The sequence below is a fragment of the Elgaria multicarinata genome, chromosome 13 (assembly GCF_023053635.1).
Source record: "Elgaria multicarinata webbii isolate HBS135686 ecotype San Diego chromosome 13, rElgMul1.1.pri, whole genome shotgun sequence".
NCBI classification, from domain to species: Eukaryota; Metazoa; Chordata; class Lepidosauria; order Squamata; family Anguidae; genus Elgaria; species Elgaria multicarinata.
The window spans coordinates 17,868,252-17,886,358 of NC_086183.1; the positions used below are offsets into that span (position 1 = coordinate 17,868,252).

Below are 18,107 nucleotides of genomic sequence, written 5' to 3' on the forward strand. Positions count from 1 at the left end.
AAAGAAAGAGATACAGTGCAACCATTTTAAGGGCTTACCCCATGGCAGAAAGCATGCAAACAGCACTGTTCCACCAGAGATTGGGAGCTGCTGCTTTCCAGGCAGGGCCAACCCAAGACATTTTGCTGCCTGAAGTGAAGAACAAAATGGTGCCTCCTCCCTTAAATGTACAAAAGCCAATGAGACTGCTAGTTGAATCTTACTTCTATCGTGTGGATGGGACAGTGTCTTCCACAGGAGGCAGCAAGTTAGTTTTGGGGTGGGGAGGGAGCAGGCAGACCACTTGGCACACTTTCTGCCACCTCTCAGTATCTGCCACCTCAGATGACTGTCTCACTCTCCCTTATGGTAGGGCTGCCCCTGACTGCAGGCAAAGTGCTGGACCCTTAAGGGGACAGGCAAAAGTGTAGTCAGGATGTGGATGGTTCTTGCAGTATCAAGTTCAGCATAGTTCCGTTTACCCTGCTCAACTCGATACTGTGCTCAACATTTCTCAGTATTCTCAATGTTCAAGGCAGGGGTAGGCAGGGCTGAGTACATCCCAAGAACCCCCACATCCCAGCAGGGCCCCACTAACAAGAGCCTCCCTGGAGTTGCTCCACCTCGTCACCATTGCCAGCTGTGTGTTCACCTGCCACTTGCTGGCCCTGTTCAGAAGACACCTTGAACCACGACTTTAACCATGGTGGTTAAGCCAGAAATCCGGGCTGTGTTCAGAAGACACCTTAAACCATGGCTTTAGCCATGGTGAATAAGGCTTTTTGCATTAGTCACCATGGTTAAAGCCACAGTTTAAGGTGAATGGGGCTGCTCTGGCCCAGATGGTGATGAGGATAAAATGGAGAGGGGGAGGATTATCTATGCCATCCTGGGTTCCTGAAGGAGGAAAAAAGGTGGGATATAGATGTCAAAAAATAAATAATAAAACATTTATTGTTATTTGGGGTGCTTGCTTTTATGAACTTCCCTATTTGAATGTTTGCTACTGAAATGAATCGTTTACCATTTCAGTGACAACTAGGTGTCTGACTTGGTCTGACTTTGCCCAATTCATTTTCCCTGCTCTTCATTTATACTCTTTGCCTTCTTACCTTTGTATGGAATTCCTGATCTATCTGAACTTCCTTTAACAAGCAGCCTCTTCTCTGTCTCTCTCCATTTTCTTCTGCTTTTTGAAGTCTGGCTGAGTTCTCAGCCAGAGAACTGAGCTGCCCTTTCACACAGCCACCCACTTTCCTTCAAGCAGTTTCTCTCCTGAGGGATGCAGCAGTGGTGGTAATGGCGTGAGCTTTCCTGTGACCTAGCAAAACATATTCGAGGCATGTTCAAGCTGGTAATCGCAGGGCTTCCTCTATTGCTCTGAATTTCCCTTGCTGGGAGAAGGTCAGCCAAAGATACACCATGTTGGGGATCTAAGTATGTGCTATGTCTGCTAGCCAGATTTACTGCCTAGCTTCATCCTCATCCCCAATGCAGGGAAAGCAGAGCAAAAGTTTAGTCAAAACTACAAGTGAATGCAAGCTAAGGATGAGACAGGAAAATCTTACTAAAGAGGATCACATAGTTCTTCAGGAGCAAAAGGTGAGCTTGTTAAAAAGATGAGAGAGCCAGCAAGACAAGGCCATACCTCAAAGGTTGGTGTGGGGACCTGCCTCCGCCCCCACCCCTCACTGCAGCATATTCCCAGGAAAGGAAGAAGTGTTCATCTACAAATGAGAGTTTATAGCAGGGGTCAGCAACTTACGCTGGTCTGAAGGCCAATTTCCCTACCTCCCAGTATCAAGCCAGGGCTGTGCCTTTTCTGGAATTGCAGCTGCACTGACAATTACCCCACTGTAATTTAGTGGTGCAGTGGCAGAAAAACTGTGATTTTGCTGTTAAAGAAGCTGCACAGGGAGTACACCTCTTGTTTTGCAGCAAAATTGCACCGTGATTTCTATTTAGACAAGGCATGCATTCCCTGTCTGCCTTGTTAAAGAGTGAAATCACAGGTTTGTTTGTTTGTTTGCTTCTGTTGCACTGCCAAATCTTAGTGATGCATTAGGCAACTCAGCAGGGTGCAAAAAGGCCTGGGGTGGGGGGGAGGGAGGGAATGCTGCTTGGGGATCCCATATAGCCTTCCCCTGGTTTGGAGGATGGTCTGAATGCACCCATTGGGTTTCATGTTGTTGTATCAGTCTGTAGCCATTGAACATGGTGGCTTCGTGTTCCAGAGGTTGCCATAGGATACATTGCCCTGAATGCAGCATGCTCCCTGTATCATGGCTCACTTTCATAGCAAGGTGTTCCAAGCAAGGTGACACGTACAGCTTTGGGATTCCAGGCAAAGCTCCCTAACCACCCTCCAGCTTTTGACATTGGCCTTGGGCAAGTGGAACATTGAAATTTTCACAATCGAACGTGAGCACATGTTTGAGGATTTGCAAACATTTCCGGCAAATGCACTCTGCTCGCGCGCGTGTTCGGATATGCGAAGAGGGCATTCTCGCATGCTTTGAGAACAGGAAGGAAATTCCTGTACATCCCTAACTCTGCCCTCACACTTGTGGACTGAAATAATGAGGAGCGCTGGCTTGTTGCCAGTGTTGAAGTAAGATTCGGTTGCCAATCCAGTTTCGTTGGCATCTATACGTGGAATGGTGGACCATCTTATCCTCTGCCTCAGGCAACAAAATCTCTTGGTCTGGCCCTGGACAGATATTGTTATAAAGATGTTAAGCTGTATATACAGTTATAAAATAATAATGAAATAATAATACCAGCACTATGTCAGGCAGTAGCATCATTGCCAAGGGCATTCTGCTCTAGGAAGGCCACCAGGGCAGCTTGAAATGGATGCAAGGCTTTGTTTAATTGATAAAAGGAAGAAGAAAAAACTTTCAGCCACCACATACTTAGGCCCTTTCTACACCTATGGGTGTAGAGGGGGTGATCCCAGAATTACCTACTTCAGGGATCATCACCCTCAGTCCACATGGGCCGCGTGACATCACGGGCATCATGCCTGTTGCAGCCGCCATTTTTTTAAAAAGATAAAGAGCTGCACTCAGACTCCAGAGAAAAATAAGGTAAATAAAAAGCCCTGACCCTGCTCCTCAATCCACCCCCGATGGCCCTGGACTCCCCCCCCCCCGTCCTGGCTCCTTCCATCTGATGACCCCTCACTACTCTTGGGGAGGAGGGAAGAACCTGGGAAAGTGGTCCTCGGGATCATTCCAGCACCGCAGGTGTCAGTTTTCCCAGGGAAATGGAGGGATCATCCCTCCCTGCTCCCGGGATCCCCTGTGCAACATTTGGACGCACAGGGATGATCCAGGGATGATCCCTCAAAAAACGGATGGTGTAGAAAGGGCCCTAGGTAAGGTGAAAAAATGAAAACAAAGTTCCACCAAACTGGGGAGCATTATTTGGTAGCATTTGAATATAAATCAGACAGCTTGGCCTGGAAGGTGATCTCTAAATGTAGTAAACCAAGTTCGTAACATGGGCGTCTTGTATTCCCTCAGGGCTATTCTTCTGCAGTTGACTTCTGCCTTTGCCTGAGCTATTGCGAGTGAACTCTTAAAGAGTTAATGAGGCAGAGCTTTTTGCGATAGGCCGAGGCTGATAATTTCACACCGGCAAATGCATTTCTATGCTGATTTAGTTGTAAAGCAATTCTTTCTATGCCCCAGTTTCAGCCATATGCTAATAACATCTGTTAGTAGAACTTCAAGATGCTGCATGCTCACGTCTTCCCTCTACAGACTACAAGATTAATATGGTTCGTACCGTTGTCTTGCAGATAATAGAAGCCCAGAGGGCAAGAGCTTCCCTCTTTTATATATCCACGCAGGGCTATTATTTTATTTTAGTTACTGCACCATTGCAGTTCCTTAGGATGCTCTTAACGAGACCGGTTCCTATGAACCATTTGTCTTCCATGAGCATTGGAAAGCTTTCAGCCCACATTTGCTGGTATTGCTTTATGATGCATTGAAGGCAACGTGGCGGCCCCTGCTTTTGCTGGCAGTGAATTTAACCTTGTTCTTGGGAGGCCTGTGGAAAAGGGAGTTTTCTGATACACTCGCCAGAGGGGCTGTAGCCTTTTTCTCTGTGTGCTGGATGGAAAACCGTAAGCTTGCTCTTAATTTAATATCAGTATTCACTGAGAAGGGGAATCCAGCTCCTGACATCTGCTAGCCCATCTTTGTTTGAATGGGGGTGAGGAGACTTGGCACATGATGTCACTAAGGGCATCATTCACCCATGGCATCACCCATGTTAATCTCCAAGTCTCTCAAAAGGCAAAGGTAGTGATGTTGGTCTTAAGTAAAACTCCAAAATCCATATTAGTGCAATACCTTTATTATTTATTTATTAAGACATTTATATCCCTCCCTATATCACAAGGATCTCGGGGCGGCGTACAGATAAAATCATACATATAAAATAGAACAGTAAATACACAATTCTAAAACAAATTAAACCATTATTATGTTAGAACCAATATGGCATTTTATAACAGTAAAATCCAATTAAAACAAGGCAGTGTGCAGGCTGGTGGATTTAGCCATCAAAGGCTGTGATAAAAAGCCATGTCTTAACTTGGTGCCGAAATGAAGCCAGTGCCAGTCGGGCCTTCAGGGGGAAGGCATTCCACAGCCGGGGTGCCACAACAGAGAAAGCCCTCTCCCATGTCCCACCATGGTGTATATCTCATGTTAGTGGGGCATGGAGAAGGGCTCCTCTGACAGATCTTAGGTCTTGGGCAAGCAGATATATATAGAGGCACTTCCTCAATTATGGAGATACCAAGCCATTTAGGGCTTTAAATATCATTATTTATTTATTTAAACATTTGTATCCCACCCTATGTCATTAGGATCTCAGGGCCGCGTACATTACCAACACCTTGAATTCCAACTGGAAATGTATTGGCAGCCAGTGCAATTCCTTTAAGACATGGTCTCTATGAGATATTCCAGTCAGCAATCTAGCTGTTGCATTTTACACTAGCTGCAACTTCAGAGTCATCGTCAAGGGCAGCCCCACATAGAGTGCATTGCAGTAGTCTAATCAGGAAGTTACCAGTGCATGTATTACTGTAGCTAGGTTATCCCTGTCCAGGAAAGGCCATAGCTGGTGGATCAGCTGAAGCTGACCCCAGGTACTCTGGGCCAAATAAAAATCACCCTAGGGATAGTGGATGAATCCACCCAGGAGGCAGGACAGGGTGGAGCTCACCCAGCTTTCATTAGCTCAGACCCCAGACTTCAGCTTGTTTCCCACAAACGAATGGGGCCAGTTTATGGATTTTCCATTTTTTCCATTTTTTTTGCCTAAGTAGAATTTTGTGCAATTTGTGCAAATTCTGGCCGTAAGAAATTTGCGCAAATTATGGAAATTGCAGGGGCACTTTGCAAATTTCTACGTAAGAAAAATGGAAAAAACTTCCCAGTTTTTAGGAAAAACCCATAGCTCTGCTTTCAAACACAAGTTGGATTTCCTGGTGACAGACATGGTTAAATCACACACACACACACACACACACACACACACACACACACACACACACACACGAACAAGCTTTCAAGAACTCCAGATCTCTTCATCAGGCAAGATGTTATAAAAACCAAGTTCAAGGGGTGAGAGAAAATAAAATAAAACTGACTTGATGGTGAAGACACATTGTCTGCATTTTCAGAGTTCCAGTCCTCCCACATCCCATCTGAACATGGCAATAATGTTATTACACTAGTATGGATTTTGGAATTTGATGCATGTTAATGTCAAACTTCTTTTTAATTGCCTCCTATTAGATAAGGGGAACAACAATTATTATGTTGTACCTTACTCTTCTCCCAAGATAGACCTTGTTTCCCATGTGGCGGTCTCCCATCTGATCCCTGAGAGGTTCAGCCAGATTGCTGCAACATGTGCTTTCAGACCATACCCTGACAATGGCTATCATTGGAAAGAATTTTTTTAAAAAATGAAGTCAGATATCTTTTTGAGCAGACATTTTATAATTCATTTTAATCTGGCATCTCAGTCAAAAGCTACTGGAGTCTGAGGTCAGGGAGGAATTTTCCCTAACATGATTATGGTTTTCCCTTCCCCATATCCTTTCCTTAAGGGTGTTGCTCTGGATCAGATGGTATAATGCAAAAATGACTTTACGAGAAAAAGAAAAGAAAAGGATTTCTCTCAGGGTGGCCACATGGACTAGAGTGATAGATCTTGTTTTCATGCCAGGTTTATCTCAGGCCATGGATAGACCTACCCGGTCTAGCGCGACGGAGGAGGGAGGATCTCGTAATATGGTTATTGTGAGATCTCCCTCTCTGTCTACACGCAGTGTGCGATGTCCTAGGAGGAAGAGGATGTCATGCCCTGCCATTTTTTTTAAAGGAGATGAAGCTCACAAGCACTTGAGCGAAAAATGTGAGTTTTTTTTTTAAAAAAATCCCTGCTTCCCCCCACCCCACTCCCAGGTCCTTGCGGTTACTCGCGAGGAGCTGGGACAACCCGCAATGCCCACCCACACGTTCCGCAGTCTCGGGATCATCCGAGACCATGGGAAAAGTGGGACAAAAAGCTATGCCGATATCCTGGGCCAAGGGAGGGATCATCCCTCCCTGCTCCTGGGATGCCCTGTGTGTCATGTGAATGCACAGGGATGATTCTGGGGCGATCCCCAGGATATTGGCTGGTCTAGCTATGCCCGGGAAGGGGCATAGCTCAGTAGTACAACACATGCTTTTCATGCAGAGGGTCCCGGGTTCATTCCACACCATTGCTAAGTAGGACTGGACAATAATCCCATATGAAACTCTGGATAGCTGTTGCCAGTCAATGTAGTCAATATCGAGTTACTTGGACCAACTGTGCGAAAGCAGCTTCCTATCATTAATGGCTAAGTGGGGGCAAGTCACTAGGACTGTTTGCACGTTTAGCCATGCAGTGATGTGTGTGTATAAATTGGATTTGGAATCATTGCCTGCACCAGTGAAACTGCAGTTAGGGATCTATGAGAATTCTGTTGCTGTTTGCAGACCATGCAATTGTGTTTCATTCACATGGCCAAAAGTGAATGCGAGCAAGAACACAATTCTTGGGGTGGGGGAATGCAGTTTCACAAACTGGTGTTCACATTCGAAAGTGCACTTTTGTGCAAATCTCTCCTCATTGCATTTTACGCTTTGGCCTGTGGAAGGGGGGACGAATGCATATTTTTGGTTGGGAAAAAACTTTCAGTCTTGAAAATGTGTATTTTTCCAATTGGGAAAAATCCACTCTTTTAAAAAATGCACATTTTTTCCCCAATTGAAAAATGCACATTTTTTTCTGATCAGAAAAAAAGATAGCTAGGAATGGAGATGAGGTAAAATTAGCTTTGAGGAAGAATTCAAAGAACTTCAGCGAAACTGAACATTGCATGTTCGTCCGTCCCTAACTATGGCATTTACTTCAGAAATAGAGCTTGATGGATTATCATGTCATTCTGAGTAGCAATTTAGGTATCTCGATACACCATCAGATATAAAAGACCCCCCAGTTATGGATATTTCCACCAAATGTTCACCTGGTTGGGCCGTATAGGAAAAGAATGCTGTTCTAGATAGGCCTTGCGCCTGGTCCAGCAGGGCTTCCCCATCCCCTTTTCTTTTTTAATGTTCTGATGGTGTATTCACAGGCTCACATGATGCAAATAAGCTCCCCTGAACATGCCTTGCAGCACCAACCTATGCACATCTAACCAGAACTAAGCCCAATGGCAATCAATATTTATTTATTTATTTATTTATTTATTGCATTTTTATACCGCCCAATAGCCGAAGCTCTCAGTCCACAGTGTACTCTTGTTTTGGACTTACTCCCAACTAAGAGTGTATAGAATTGCAGTCTTAACTATCCTGCCAAACTAAAAAAATAAATAATTGAGGATGATTATTTTTCCAACTGTGTGTTCACAGAGAAAGGAGAGATTCTAATTAGCAAAGGTGCTGGAGTTTGAAAATATCAGGGATTTATTGGGATGGAAATGTGGAAGTACACAATGCACAATGCATTTCAAGATGAGATCCCTGCAAATGGTCTTCAGCTCTTCATTTAAATCAAATGAGTATTTATACCTGATTTGCACTTGCTCCGTTGCCTTCCTCAGCCTAGGCAATCAAAAGCACAGCGATTGGGTTGGCGCATAATTGGTGATTGCTGAAATGGAGTTTTTATAAGTGGGTACATAATTTACAGAACAGAAACCCTTCCCATCCCCCTAAGCCCTGACTTGCACTATCGATTTGGTCAGGAATTTCCAAATTGGGAAGAAAACAAACAAACATGTACAACCTCAACAGGAGGGTGTGCACAAGGTAAATGCCAAATTCTGAAGCCTGTTTCGAAGAAGAAAGAAAGAACTTCCCTCCTATACGAAGATTGGGGACATCTGTTGCTAGCAAATCTGGCGCTTTTTCGGCTCACCAGACTTTTGCAATGCCACCACCCCTGCATTCTTTTGCGAGCTGAGGCACTCTGTTTCCCCGAGTTCCAGGGACTTTTCAGTGGTCAATTGCGCAAATAGAAATTTGCAGGAACTATGGCTGGAATTTGCACAATTTATGCAAATTTTGCAGGATTTACAAGCAAAATTTGCACTAATGTTTTTGTATGCAATAAAATAAAACAAAATGCTGAAATTCTGCCAGCCGACTTGACTCTTCACGCACCAAGTTGGGCCAGCTGGCAGGAGATGGAATGGAGTCCGGGAAGGGGGCATCATGACAAAAGCTCATTGAGTTCCACCCACAACCAGACTCCTTCGTCATCCCTAATGACGATACCTGCCTATGCTGCTGTGCTGGAATTCTCAAGTATCATTTGCAAGACTGTGCATGAGTCCTGGATACCTCCAGTATTTGAGGCAGTACGCCTGTGTGCACCAGTTGCTGGGGAACATGGGTGGGAAGGTGCTGATGCACCATGTCCTGCTTTGTTGGTCCCTGGCCGATGGCTGGTTGGCCACTGTGTGAACAGAGTGCTGGACTAGATGGACCCTTGGTCTGATCCAGCATGGCTCTTCTTATGTTCTTAAAGGAATCAAGTATACACAATCGTTATGTGCTAATTTGGAAGTGTAGCTTACTAATGTATACAGGACCAGAGAGCATGTGTGGCCTCAGCAGAGCTTATCCTTAAGTTGTCCCCTTTCAGTGTAATTGGTTTAAAAGCCCCATTCTACCTCATAGAGAGGATCATTGAGATAATTCCACTCAAGATGAGTGGACCTCACTGACGTCAGTAGCATCACTTTGCTGCCATTATTATAGAGATCAGTACTTGATCCCATAGAAGAAATCTCATTTACAAACATCTCCATTAATTTCCTAAAAACACAACATTGAAATGTTATTTTGCTAATGCAAACATTTTCACAAGACTTTCTGGGCTGGCCGCTGGAGAAAGTCGCTGGACTGGCAGAGGGATAATTCCGTTCTCTTTGAAAAAGCGGTGGTGCGATTATTGCACTGTTCTCTTCTGCAGCGTTCTCCCCTTGGCATAGAATGTAGTTTAAAACAGGGCAGTGGAACCTCTGGCTCATGGACTACGAGGCCTCCCCAACCAAACAGCCATGGTCCTGCCCTTCCACTGAAGCTCCTGCCGCTCAGAGAAGGGTGCTCCATTCTGCTGATAGAGCAGCAGACTGTTCATGCACAAAGGCTGCCCCTGTGATCAGAGAAAGTAGACTTATCTGTCCATGTGCACAGAGTGGCATGCACGCGTGTGTGTGTGGGGGGAGATGGGCGATGACAGAAGGTATGAATGGCACATGTGTACTGTGTGTGAGAGTGAATGGCGTGTATGTGTGTCTGAATGGGGTGCACAAATTCTCTCTCTCTCTCTCTCTCTCTCTCTCTCTCTCTCTCTCTCTCTCTCTCTCTCTCATAAGAACATAAGAAGAGCCCTGCTGGATCAGACCAAGGGTCCATCTAGTCCAGCACTCTGTTCACACAGTGGCCAACCAGCCATCGGCCACGGATGAGCAAGCAGGACATGGTGCATCAGCACCCTCCCACCCATGTTCCCCAGCAACTGGGGCACACAGGCTTATTGCCTCAAATGTGTGAATTGTGTGTGTGTGTGTGTGTCTGAATGTGGTGTACAAATTGTCTGTCTATTTGTGTGATAGGGTGCATGTTTGTGAATGGCTGCGTGTGTTGATGTGTGTGAGTGGCGTGTAGGAATGGGGTGTGTGTCAAAGGGATATACATATGAATGGAAGGCCTGCGTGAAAGCTAGTGGGAGTACCCTCACCACTCCAGAAAATCCTGCACCCACTCTTGGAGGGGATCTTCAAGCTAAATTGCAGACACCCCTGGGGCTGACTATTGGGTGGCTCAAAACAAGAGTACACTGTGCTTACATTGACATATTAAGTGAAGGAGGAAAGATGGTCTACCCTTTGCTGCTGTCCTTCTGCTGTCGCTGGCATCTCCTTGGAGCCTGGTTGGGTGCTATGGCAATCCGTAGCATGGGGACTGAATGCTGCGTGGATGTAAGATACCTTAGGCCATACATTTATTTCCTACATTTACATCACATATCCTTCCAAATTACTTAAGCTAGCAGTTTAAGTATAAACTTAATTTATAGGTTTCCCAACTCAGCTTCCAACCAAGTATTCACCATACCCATCACAGGCATAGCTTGTTAAATGGATTTTTGTCAATTCCTGTTCTATGAGTCCTTTTCCTTTGTTTCTATCACATCTTGCCCCACCATTTGCAGGTGACCAGCGCAGCAGTGTTGTCAATGAGTCCAGCAGCTTGTTAGGGGGCTCCCCACGAAGGCAATGTGGGCGCAAAGGCTCCCCCTATCACACCGGGCAACTTCACCCTGCCGTCCGGGTGGCTGATCTTCTCCAGCACATCAACCAGATGAAGACTGCAGAAGGCTATGGCTTCAAACAGGAGTATGAGGTGAGAATACGGCACAAGGTCATGCCTAATTTTTAATTTTTGCTAGTGACTTGTGAAGCCCAGCCTGCTCTCAGCTCTCTTCAGATTGACTTGGAATAAATTCAGCTGCCCCACTCCACCCCAGAATTAGGAAACAGCTTGTATTGAAGAATAACTCTCATCTGAGCTCACATGGATGAATTTGTTACTTTCTGAGTAAATAACAAATTCATTAGTTCATCCATCATGGGTTTGCTTTATGACTGCAAATTAAAATCCAAGCCAGAGAGTAATGGGAGTAGGACAGTGATAATCCCCTTGTAGTTGAGTTAAGCTCAGGTTTCTATTCCAAGCCAAGAAATTACAATTCTTGTTGAAATTGCTAATGTCTGGGGACTGTAACTGTTTTGTGTATGCAAAATTCACATGCAGGTTCAGAGGCAGTCTGGCTCTAAGTACCAGTTGTTGGAGAGTGAGGCTATTGCCTTTATGCCCTGCAGGTGGACTTCCTGGAAGCATCCGTTTGGCCACTGTTGAAAACAGGATGCTGGACTAGATGGGTCTTTTGTCTAACCCAACAGGACTCATCTTATGTTCACACCATGATGTGTGTGCCTGCATGGGAGAAAGAAAGTGTGCCATCTCTCATTGCCCCAGCACATGAATTGCAGGTCACAAATCACCCCTGAGGACGGAATTATGAGCCCTAAGGTTCCATGTGTGGTCTGAGCAGTGTGTGAGTCATGTCTAGATGGCTGCTTCCCATGTGGAAGGTTGGCCTGGGAAGTAACCTTGTCCACTGTCTGACTCACCTGATTGCTCCCTACAGATATTACCAAGGGTCGATGTGGGCGGTAGCTGGGTGGAAGCAGCTCTCACACAAGTCAGGTGACACATGAATCATCAACCCTGTGATTTAGTACTCTCATGGTGAGGAAAAGAGCATGAGCATAACAGTGCACAACCTGAAGAAGAATTGGGCCCTGTTGGATGGTTCCGATGTTTGATAGGCTGCTCAGGAGGACCTGATGCTGTTCATGCTGTTCAAATCACAGGGTTGATGATTCAGCCAGGAGGGCTTGTCTCCTCCCAGCATAAGTCAGGGCAATGGGGCATGCTGGCCAAAGCAAGATGGACTGCTCTGTTTCTCCTGAGCCACGACATCCCATGCTGGCTGCAGAGGAGGGGAAGCCCCTCCCCAAGAAATGTCGGCATACTGCCTCTGAGTTTGACTGATATCCATGGATAAACCTAGTGCCATCCATCAATTCATCTGATCTCCTTTTAAAGCTGTCTAAAGCCTAATCTATACCAAGCAGGACATTGCACTATGAAAGCGGTAAGATAGCGGTATATAAAAGGCAGGAGCCACAGCAATCAGGATATAATGGTATGAAAGCGGTATATGGTATGTGTCCATGGGCCCCAACAGTTGTCAGTGCACTTCAATACCGCTATAAAGCAGTAGTGTGGCTCCTGCCTTTTATATACGGCTTACACAGTGCAATATCCTGCTTGGTGTAGATGAGGCCTAAGTCTGCGTCCATTGCTACATCTTGTGGTTAGTGCTGGGCCCAAAATCTGTCCTTCAATTCCTCTGAAAGTTTTTCTTCCCCTGTGAAAGAGACTTACATTTTTCTGCCTTCATTTTTGGGGTACTTCACAATTTCTTTGGAATTACTTTTTTCCTTATTGTTGCAAGGCAGCCAGGATTGCTGTGTATCATTGTTGGTACATTCCCTCCCCCCTCCCCCCTTTTTCTTTTACACATCTTTCCATCACTCTGTAACCTCCCCAGCTGACCATGCTTCCTGATCTGAAGAAGTTGCACAGGAGGAATCACTCCACGATGTCTTCCTGTGGGCTCTCATTGAAGCGTGGGAAACCAGGGTGGCTGTAGGCTGCCAGAGAGATTATTGTACACATGTAGCACCTCAGTCACCTTGTGACTAAGGTAAGCACAAGAAAGTGCACCTGACCCATGGGAATTTCACCATTTTTATTCCCCCTTCTCTTTACTTTCTTTTTTAAAATTTTCCAAGGCAATTTCTTTTCTGTCAAATTGCATAAGACTCAGGAAAAAAAGGGCAGAAATTTAAGGCACAGCTCTAATTGTGGCAGTGAACTCCATAAATTCACTTTGTCTTGTGTGAAGACATACTTTTGGTCATTTTCCCTTGCATGGAGAAGTACTTTCTTTTCTCAGGCTCACCTTTGCCTGCTGAGTTAAGAAGGGCTGCAAAGCAAGAGCTAAATTGTATGCTATGTTAAATGCACAGCTTTTAGCTGATCCTAACACACACACACACACACACACACACACACACACACACACACACACACTCTTTAGCATAACTAATCCTTGATCCAGATCGGATCCATGCACAGGAGGTCAAACATTCCCACCAGGCCCTTCCTAAATTCACCCAATCCTTATGGGGGCGAAAGAAAGAAAGAAAGCCCCATTGGCAATTTCTTTCTTCAGTCCTCATGGGGGAGTGAATTTTTGGGGAGGTAGCAATGTTCAACCCCCCCCCCCCCAATGTTCCCCTCCCCAAACGAGATAAGAGCCCTGCATACTTACACTAAAGTTTAAAAACAAAGTTAGGATCAGCTGCACACTACAGATTTAATGTAACATGCAGTTTAGTGCCACCTCCTCTGGAATCCCTGCTCCACTGTGGCGATGGCTTGGCCAGAGAATTCATGGAGAGCTTCTGTGATTTTTTATTTTCCTGAAAGGACATTGCGTCCCTCAACCATGAAATCCACCTCCTACGCTGTATCAAAATGGAACATTTGCAGCGCCTCTGCTTTGTGATACCATCATTACAATATGGGTTTGTGTCCTGAGGGACCTCCTATTGAAATCCCTCCTTCCCACCACCATCGCCACTCCGCTTGCCTGCCACAAAATTACCGTCTTGTGTTCCATTGTTGCAGATGTCTGAGACTCCCCTCTCCCATATTATGAATCTGTCAAACCTGGGCTAGGTACAATAATTAGGGCACCTTGAAAAAAAGCTGTTGTACATGTTCCAAACCAGTTGCTTAAATATTAGGAACAAGGAAAGAAACGTATCATTTTCTTCCACTTTCACTCCTTTGCTCACAGCAGTGGGCGTTTACTATTATTTTGCACACACCACACAAACCTGCTCTGTAGGATAAAAATTAAGAACCCAGAGGGGGGGCTGGGGCAGGATGGGGAAGGGTAATCCAGTGTGCACGTGCTGGGAAGATGCATTTCTAGAGTCACAAGGATTATAGATGTGGCAGAATGAATCCACTTTCAAAGTGGCCCCTTGTGGGAAATATTTAATGAAAATGGACGTAGACGAAAAGATATTGCTGATCTACTCATATATGAAATGCTGCCTCCGCCATCACTAACTGAGTAAAATAGGAAGTTAGCAATTCTGGTTCCAATCTGATCTGTGCTACTGATTTCCAAACCTCCCCCACCCTATTAAAAAAAATCTGCTGTACCCTTGAAAATATAAATCTTGATCCCTAAATTTAAAAGTAAAGCAGAAAGCTTAATAAATAGGGTCTGCCACATGATAAATGAACTTTGCAGTACAATCCATCCCATTAAATGGTGCTTACTACAAGGTAAACTGTTGCAACCCTATAACCTTAGTCATATACAAACCTTATCTGGGCATCCGTCCCATTGAACTCCATGGGATTTACTTCCCAGTAGACGTGTTTAGGATCGCACAGTAATTGTATGAGTTTTTGAATCTATTTGTTTGCCGATTAATTCAGTGCCCAGAAATGTTTGATTGATTCATCTCCTATCAGTTTGAGACCCACTGAATTAGGAGGGCCGAGTGTCCCTTTTGCATAAAATCAGAAACAGAGCTTCCATAAAGTAGGCACGTCCTCCTGCTGGGCTAATGGTGGCCGCCATTAACACAGAGGGGAAGTGTGCGATTTTGGCAGCCAGGGTGGCTGGCTGCCATATGCTCTCCAGGCCAAGCCAAGCCTCAGAAGAGGGGTTGCCCAGCCTGGCTGAGCGGGGGCTGACCATGGCGGTGGTGAGACGAGCATCTGCCGAGGCGGGAGTGGGTGAATTTGCTTAACCCTACAATAGATCAATCATTTTGGATGACTAAAAAGGTGCCCACCAATAATTGGTCAGCAGGTGTCTGTGTGGGAGTGTGTGTGTTTAAATTTTCTTTCTAATGCATGTACTTACAAATAGCTGCAAATGGCAAGGATCATCAATGAAGAGACATGCCCCCTCTTCTAATAAGATGATGTCTGCTACAATACATGAGCAGATTATCTAAAACAAAACACAGAAAATATTTCCCCAATGCTTGGGGTCTGGAAGGATGGATTCCACCCTGCCCCAGACTCTTGTGACATCCCTAATCCTGGCTGAAACCCAGGAAAAGGCACAATGCAAAGATCAGTGAATAAGAGGGGTTGTGGCTTCGTGACAGAGCGCATGCTTTGCATGCAGAAGGTCCCAGGTTTGACCCCTGGCATCTCCAGGTAGGGCAGGAAAAACTCCTACCTGAAACCCTGGAGAGCCACTGCCAGTCAGAGTCGACAATACTGGGCAAGATGGACCAAGGGCCTCACTCAGTATAAGGTCGCTTCCTATGTCTCTGTGCTCAAATGCCCTGGATCTGGTTACACAAATCTGACAGTTTTGCTTTCTTCCATATTTGATTTGATTGTTGTTGTTGTTCTTGTTGTTGTTTTTAAATATATTATTATCTCAAATTTTCCCAACCTGTTTATGATGAAATTCGTGAATTTTGGTCAGTTCTTTTCAAATAACGAACCAAATGAAATTCTCACTTATCCCTACTGCTGAGCATTCGCCCTGTGGGTTGGAGTTCATGGTGTCCAAAAACATCCGGAGGACTCCAGGCTGCCCATGCCTGTGCTAGATGCTGTACTTCTAAGCTAAGTGGTGGGGCCACAAAATGGATGCTGTTCTCTTCACCCTCAGTGTGGTTTGCTTTGTATGAAAGCCATCCTATTTTCCAAATCCCATCCCTCCTCCTAGATTGATCATTCAGTGGGGAATCACTGGCAAACCCTGCTCCTAGACAACTAAGCTTGAGTCAGTGTGGTGGAATCAACCCCTAGGGAAGCCTTCAGGTATTGTTGTTGTCAAAGGAAATTATGTGTGCCAATTCCCTAAGTGTTCTTTATGCACATAATAGACTTCTCTTTCTCCTAGAGTTTCTTTGAAGGCTGGGACGCTTCAAAGAAGAAAGATAAAACCAAAGGGAGACAGGATCACATGCCTACCTGTAAGTGTCTGAGACAAAAGCTTTAAAAAAAGTCAATATCTTTGCCTTACAGTTTTAGATGCCTGAATGTCCTGAAACTCTGCTGGGCTTGGAAAATATGCATCGAGGTTGTGCTTTGCTAGAATTTTGGGCTGTCGAATCCACGGAGGCTAGTTTTTGCTCCAGTGTTGGTTCAGCTTGCAAAAGCAATCATTTCATTACAGCTCACAGAACTCAATTCACACCTTGGGCATTCCACGAGGTTTGACATGTGTCATCCTCTGCTTAGGATTAGTATCTCGCCAAAGCACACATGCTGGTAGCAGAGTATTATGGGCTGGAAGGTTACAGCAGGATGAAATTCCACATGTCAGGATGACAGTGCCAGGAACCTGATGTGCTCCTAAAAATTCCAAAGTGAATGAATAGAGGTACTCAGCCAATCTCTCTGTTTCTCCCCACCATCTCTCTTTCTTATATTTAAATACTGATTTTTAATGACAAGTTTTCAATTCCACATAGTACAAACCAGCTTAAAATGTTCATATTTGAATATAGTTTTTTTTTAAATAGTATCACTCTAAAAGAAAATAGAAACTTGGACAGGATCTACACTACTGCTTTAAAGTGCTTTATAACAGTTTTGACAACTGTTGGGCCCAGATCTACACTACTGCTTTAAAGTGCTTTATAACAGTTTTGACAACTGTTGGGGCCCAGGACACACTACATATATAGTTGTCAAAACTGTTATAAAGCGCTTTAAAGCAGTAGTGTAGATCTGGGCCCAACAGTTGTCACTACTCTTATAAACAGTTTTAAAGCAGTAGTGTAGATCCTGCCTTGGCCTACGCACTTGGTCTAATGACTCTCTGGCTGATTTGGCCTTATTTATGTATTTTAAACACATTTTTACTCCATCTTTCATGACAAAGTCCTCACAAGCTGGCTTACCATCAGCAAGTTAAAAAAGGAAACAGAATAAACAACTGTACAAAAGAAAATGAATAAACAAACAAAACCAGGAAAAAAACCCACCAAAGCTCTGAACAGCAGATTAAACCTAGGGATATGTCAATCAAGGTCACTGTGGAACTCATTGCTACAAGATGTGGTGATGGCCACCATCTTGGGTGGCTTTAAAAGGGGGTTAGGTAGATTCACGGAGGATAAGGCAATCAATGGCTGCTTGTCCTGGTGGCTATATCTTAGGGATGGCATGACTGGGGCTCGATGCCTCGTCAGCTTCGCCCCTGGGTCCCTTGCCAAGCTGCCATTTTGTGTAAAAGTGGTGGCTTGGCCTTTTTGGCAAAGGCCCATTTGTGCAAATGGTGGCCATTTGTGCAAGATTACAGGTGCAAATAGTTCGTTTTCACACAAAGCGGCAGCTCGGCGAGGGATTGCATGGCTGGGCACCACTTGCTTAGTGCACCATGGACTGCTTAGTGGCTTGTCACATGCGGTGAGCAGGGCCGGCCAGACAGCGAGGATTTGGTGAGCAGTGCAGAATCATCCCTACGCTATCTCCAGTATCTGGGGGCAGTATGCCTCTGAATGTCAGTTGCTACAGAACACGAGTGGGAGGTGGAAGTGAACTCACATCCTATATGTAGGCTTCCCACAGGGAACTGGTTGGCCATTGTGTGAACAGAATTCTGGACCTGGTAGGCCATTGGTCTGATTAAACAGGGCTCTTCTTGTGTCCTTATTCTATGCCAATTGAGCATGATCATTCCTCCTCAAACTTTTTTGGAAGAGGGGTTGGTTCGAAAGCTTGTTTTGTACTTCTGCAATCCTTGGAGGTGTTGAAGCCTGCTGTTGCTTCTGTCTTGTGCAAGGATGGTGATGCTTGGACTCACACTCTAAGAATGAGCACATTGTTAACATGTAGAACAGCAGGCCTGTTCCA

At 45.0% G+C, this 18,107-nt stretch overlaps 1 protein-coding gene across 8 annotated transcripts in view; it reads left to right on the plus strand.

The window, feature by feature from the left end:
• The window catches only part of PTPRU (protein tyrosine phosphatase receptor type U), a 410,313-nt gene that overhangs the window by 324,330 nt on the left and 67,876 nt on the right, over positions 1 to 18,107 (plus strand). For all 8 annotated transcript variants that reach the window (XM_063139805.1, XM_063139806.1, XM_063139808.1 and 5 more), the window contains 2 exons: positions 10,771 to 10,961; positions 16,147 to 16,219. In XM_063139805.1, coding sequence (XP_062995875.1) covers positions 10,771 to 10,961; positions 16,147 to 16,219 — 264 coding nt within the window. The remainder of the gene's footprint in view (positions 1 to 10,770; positions 10,962 to 16,146; positions 16,220 to 18,107) is intronic.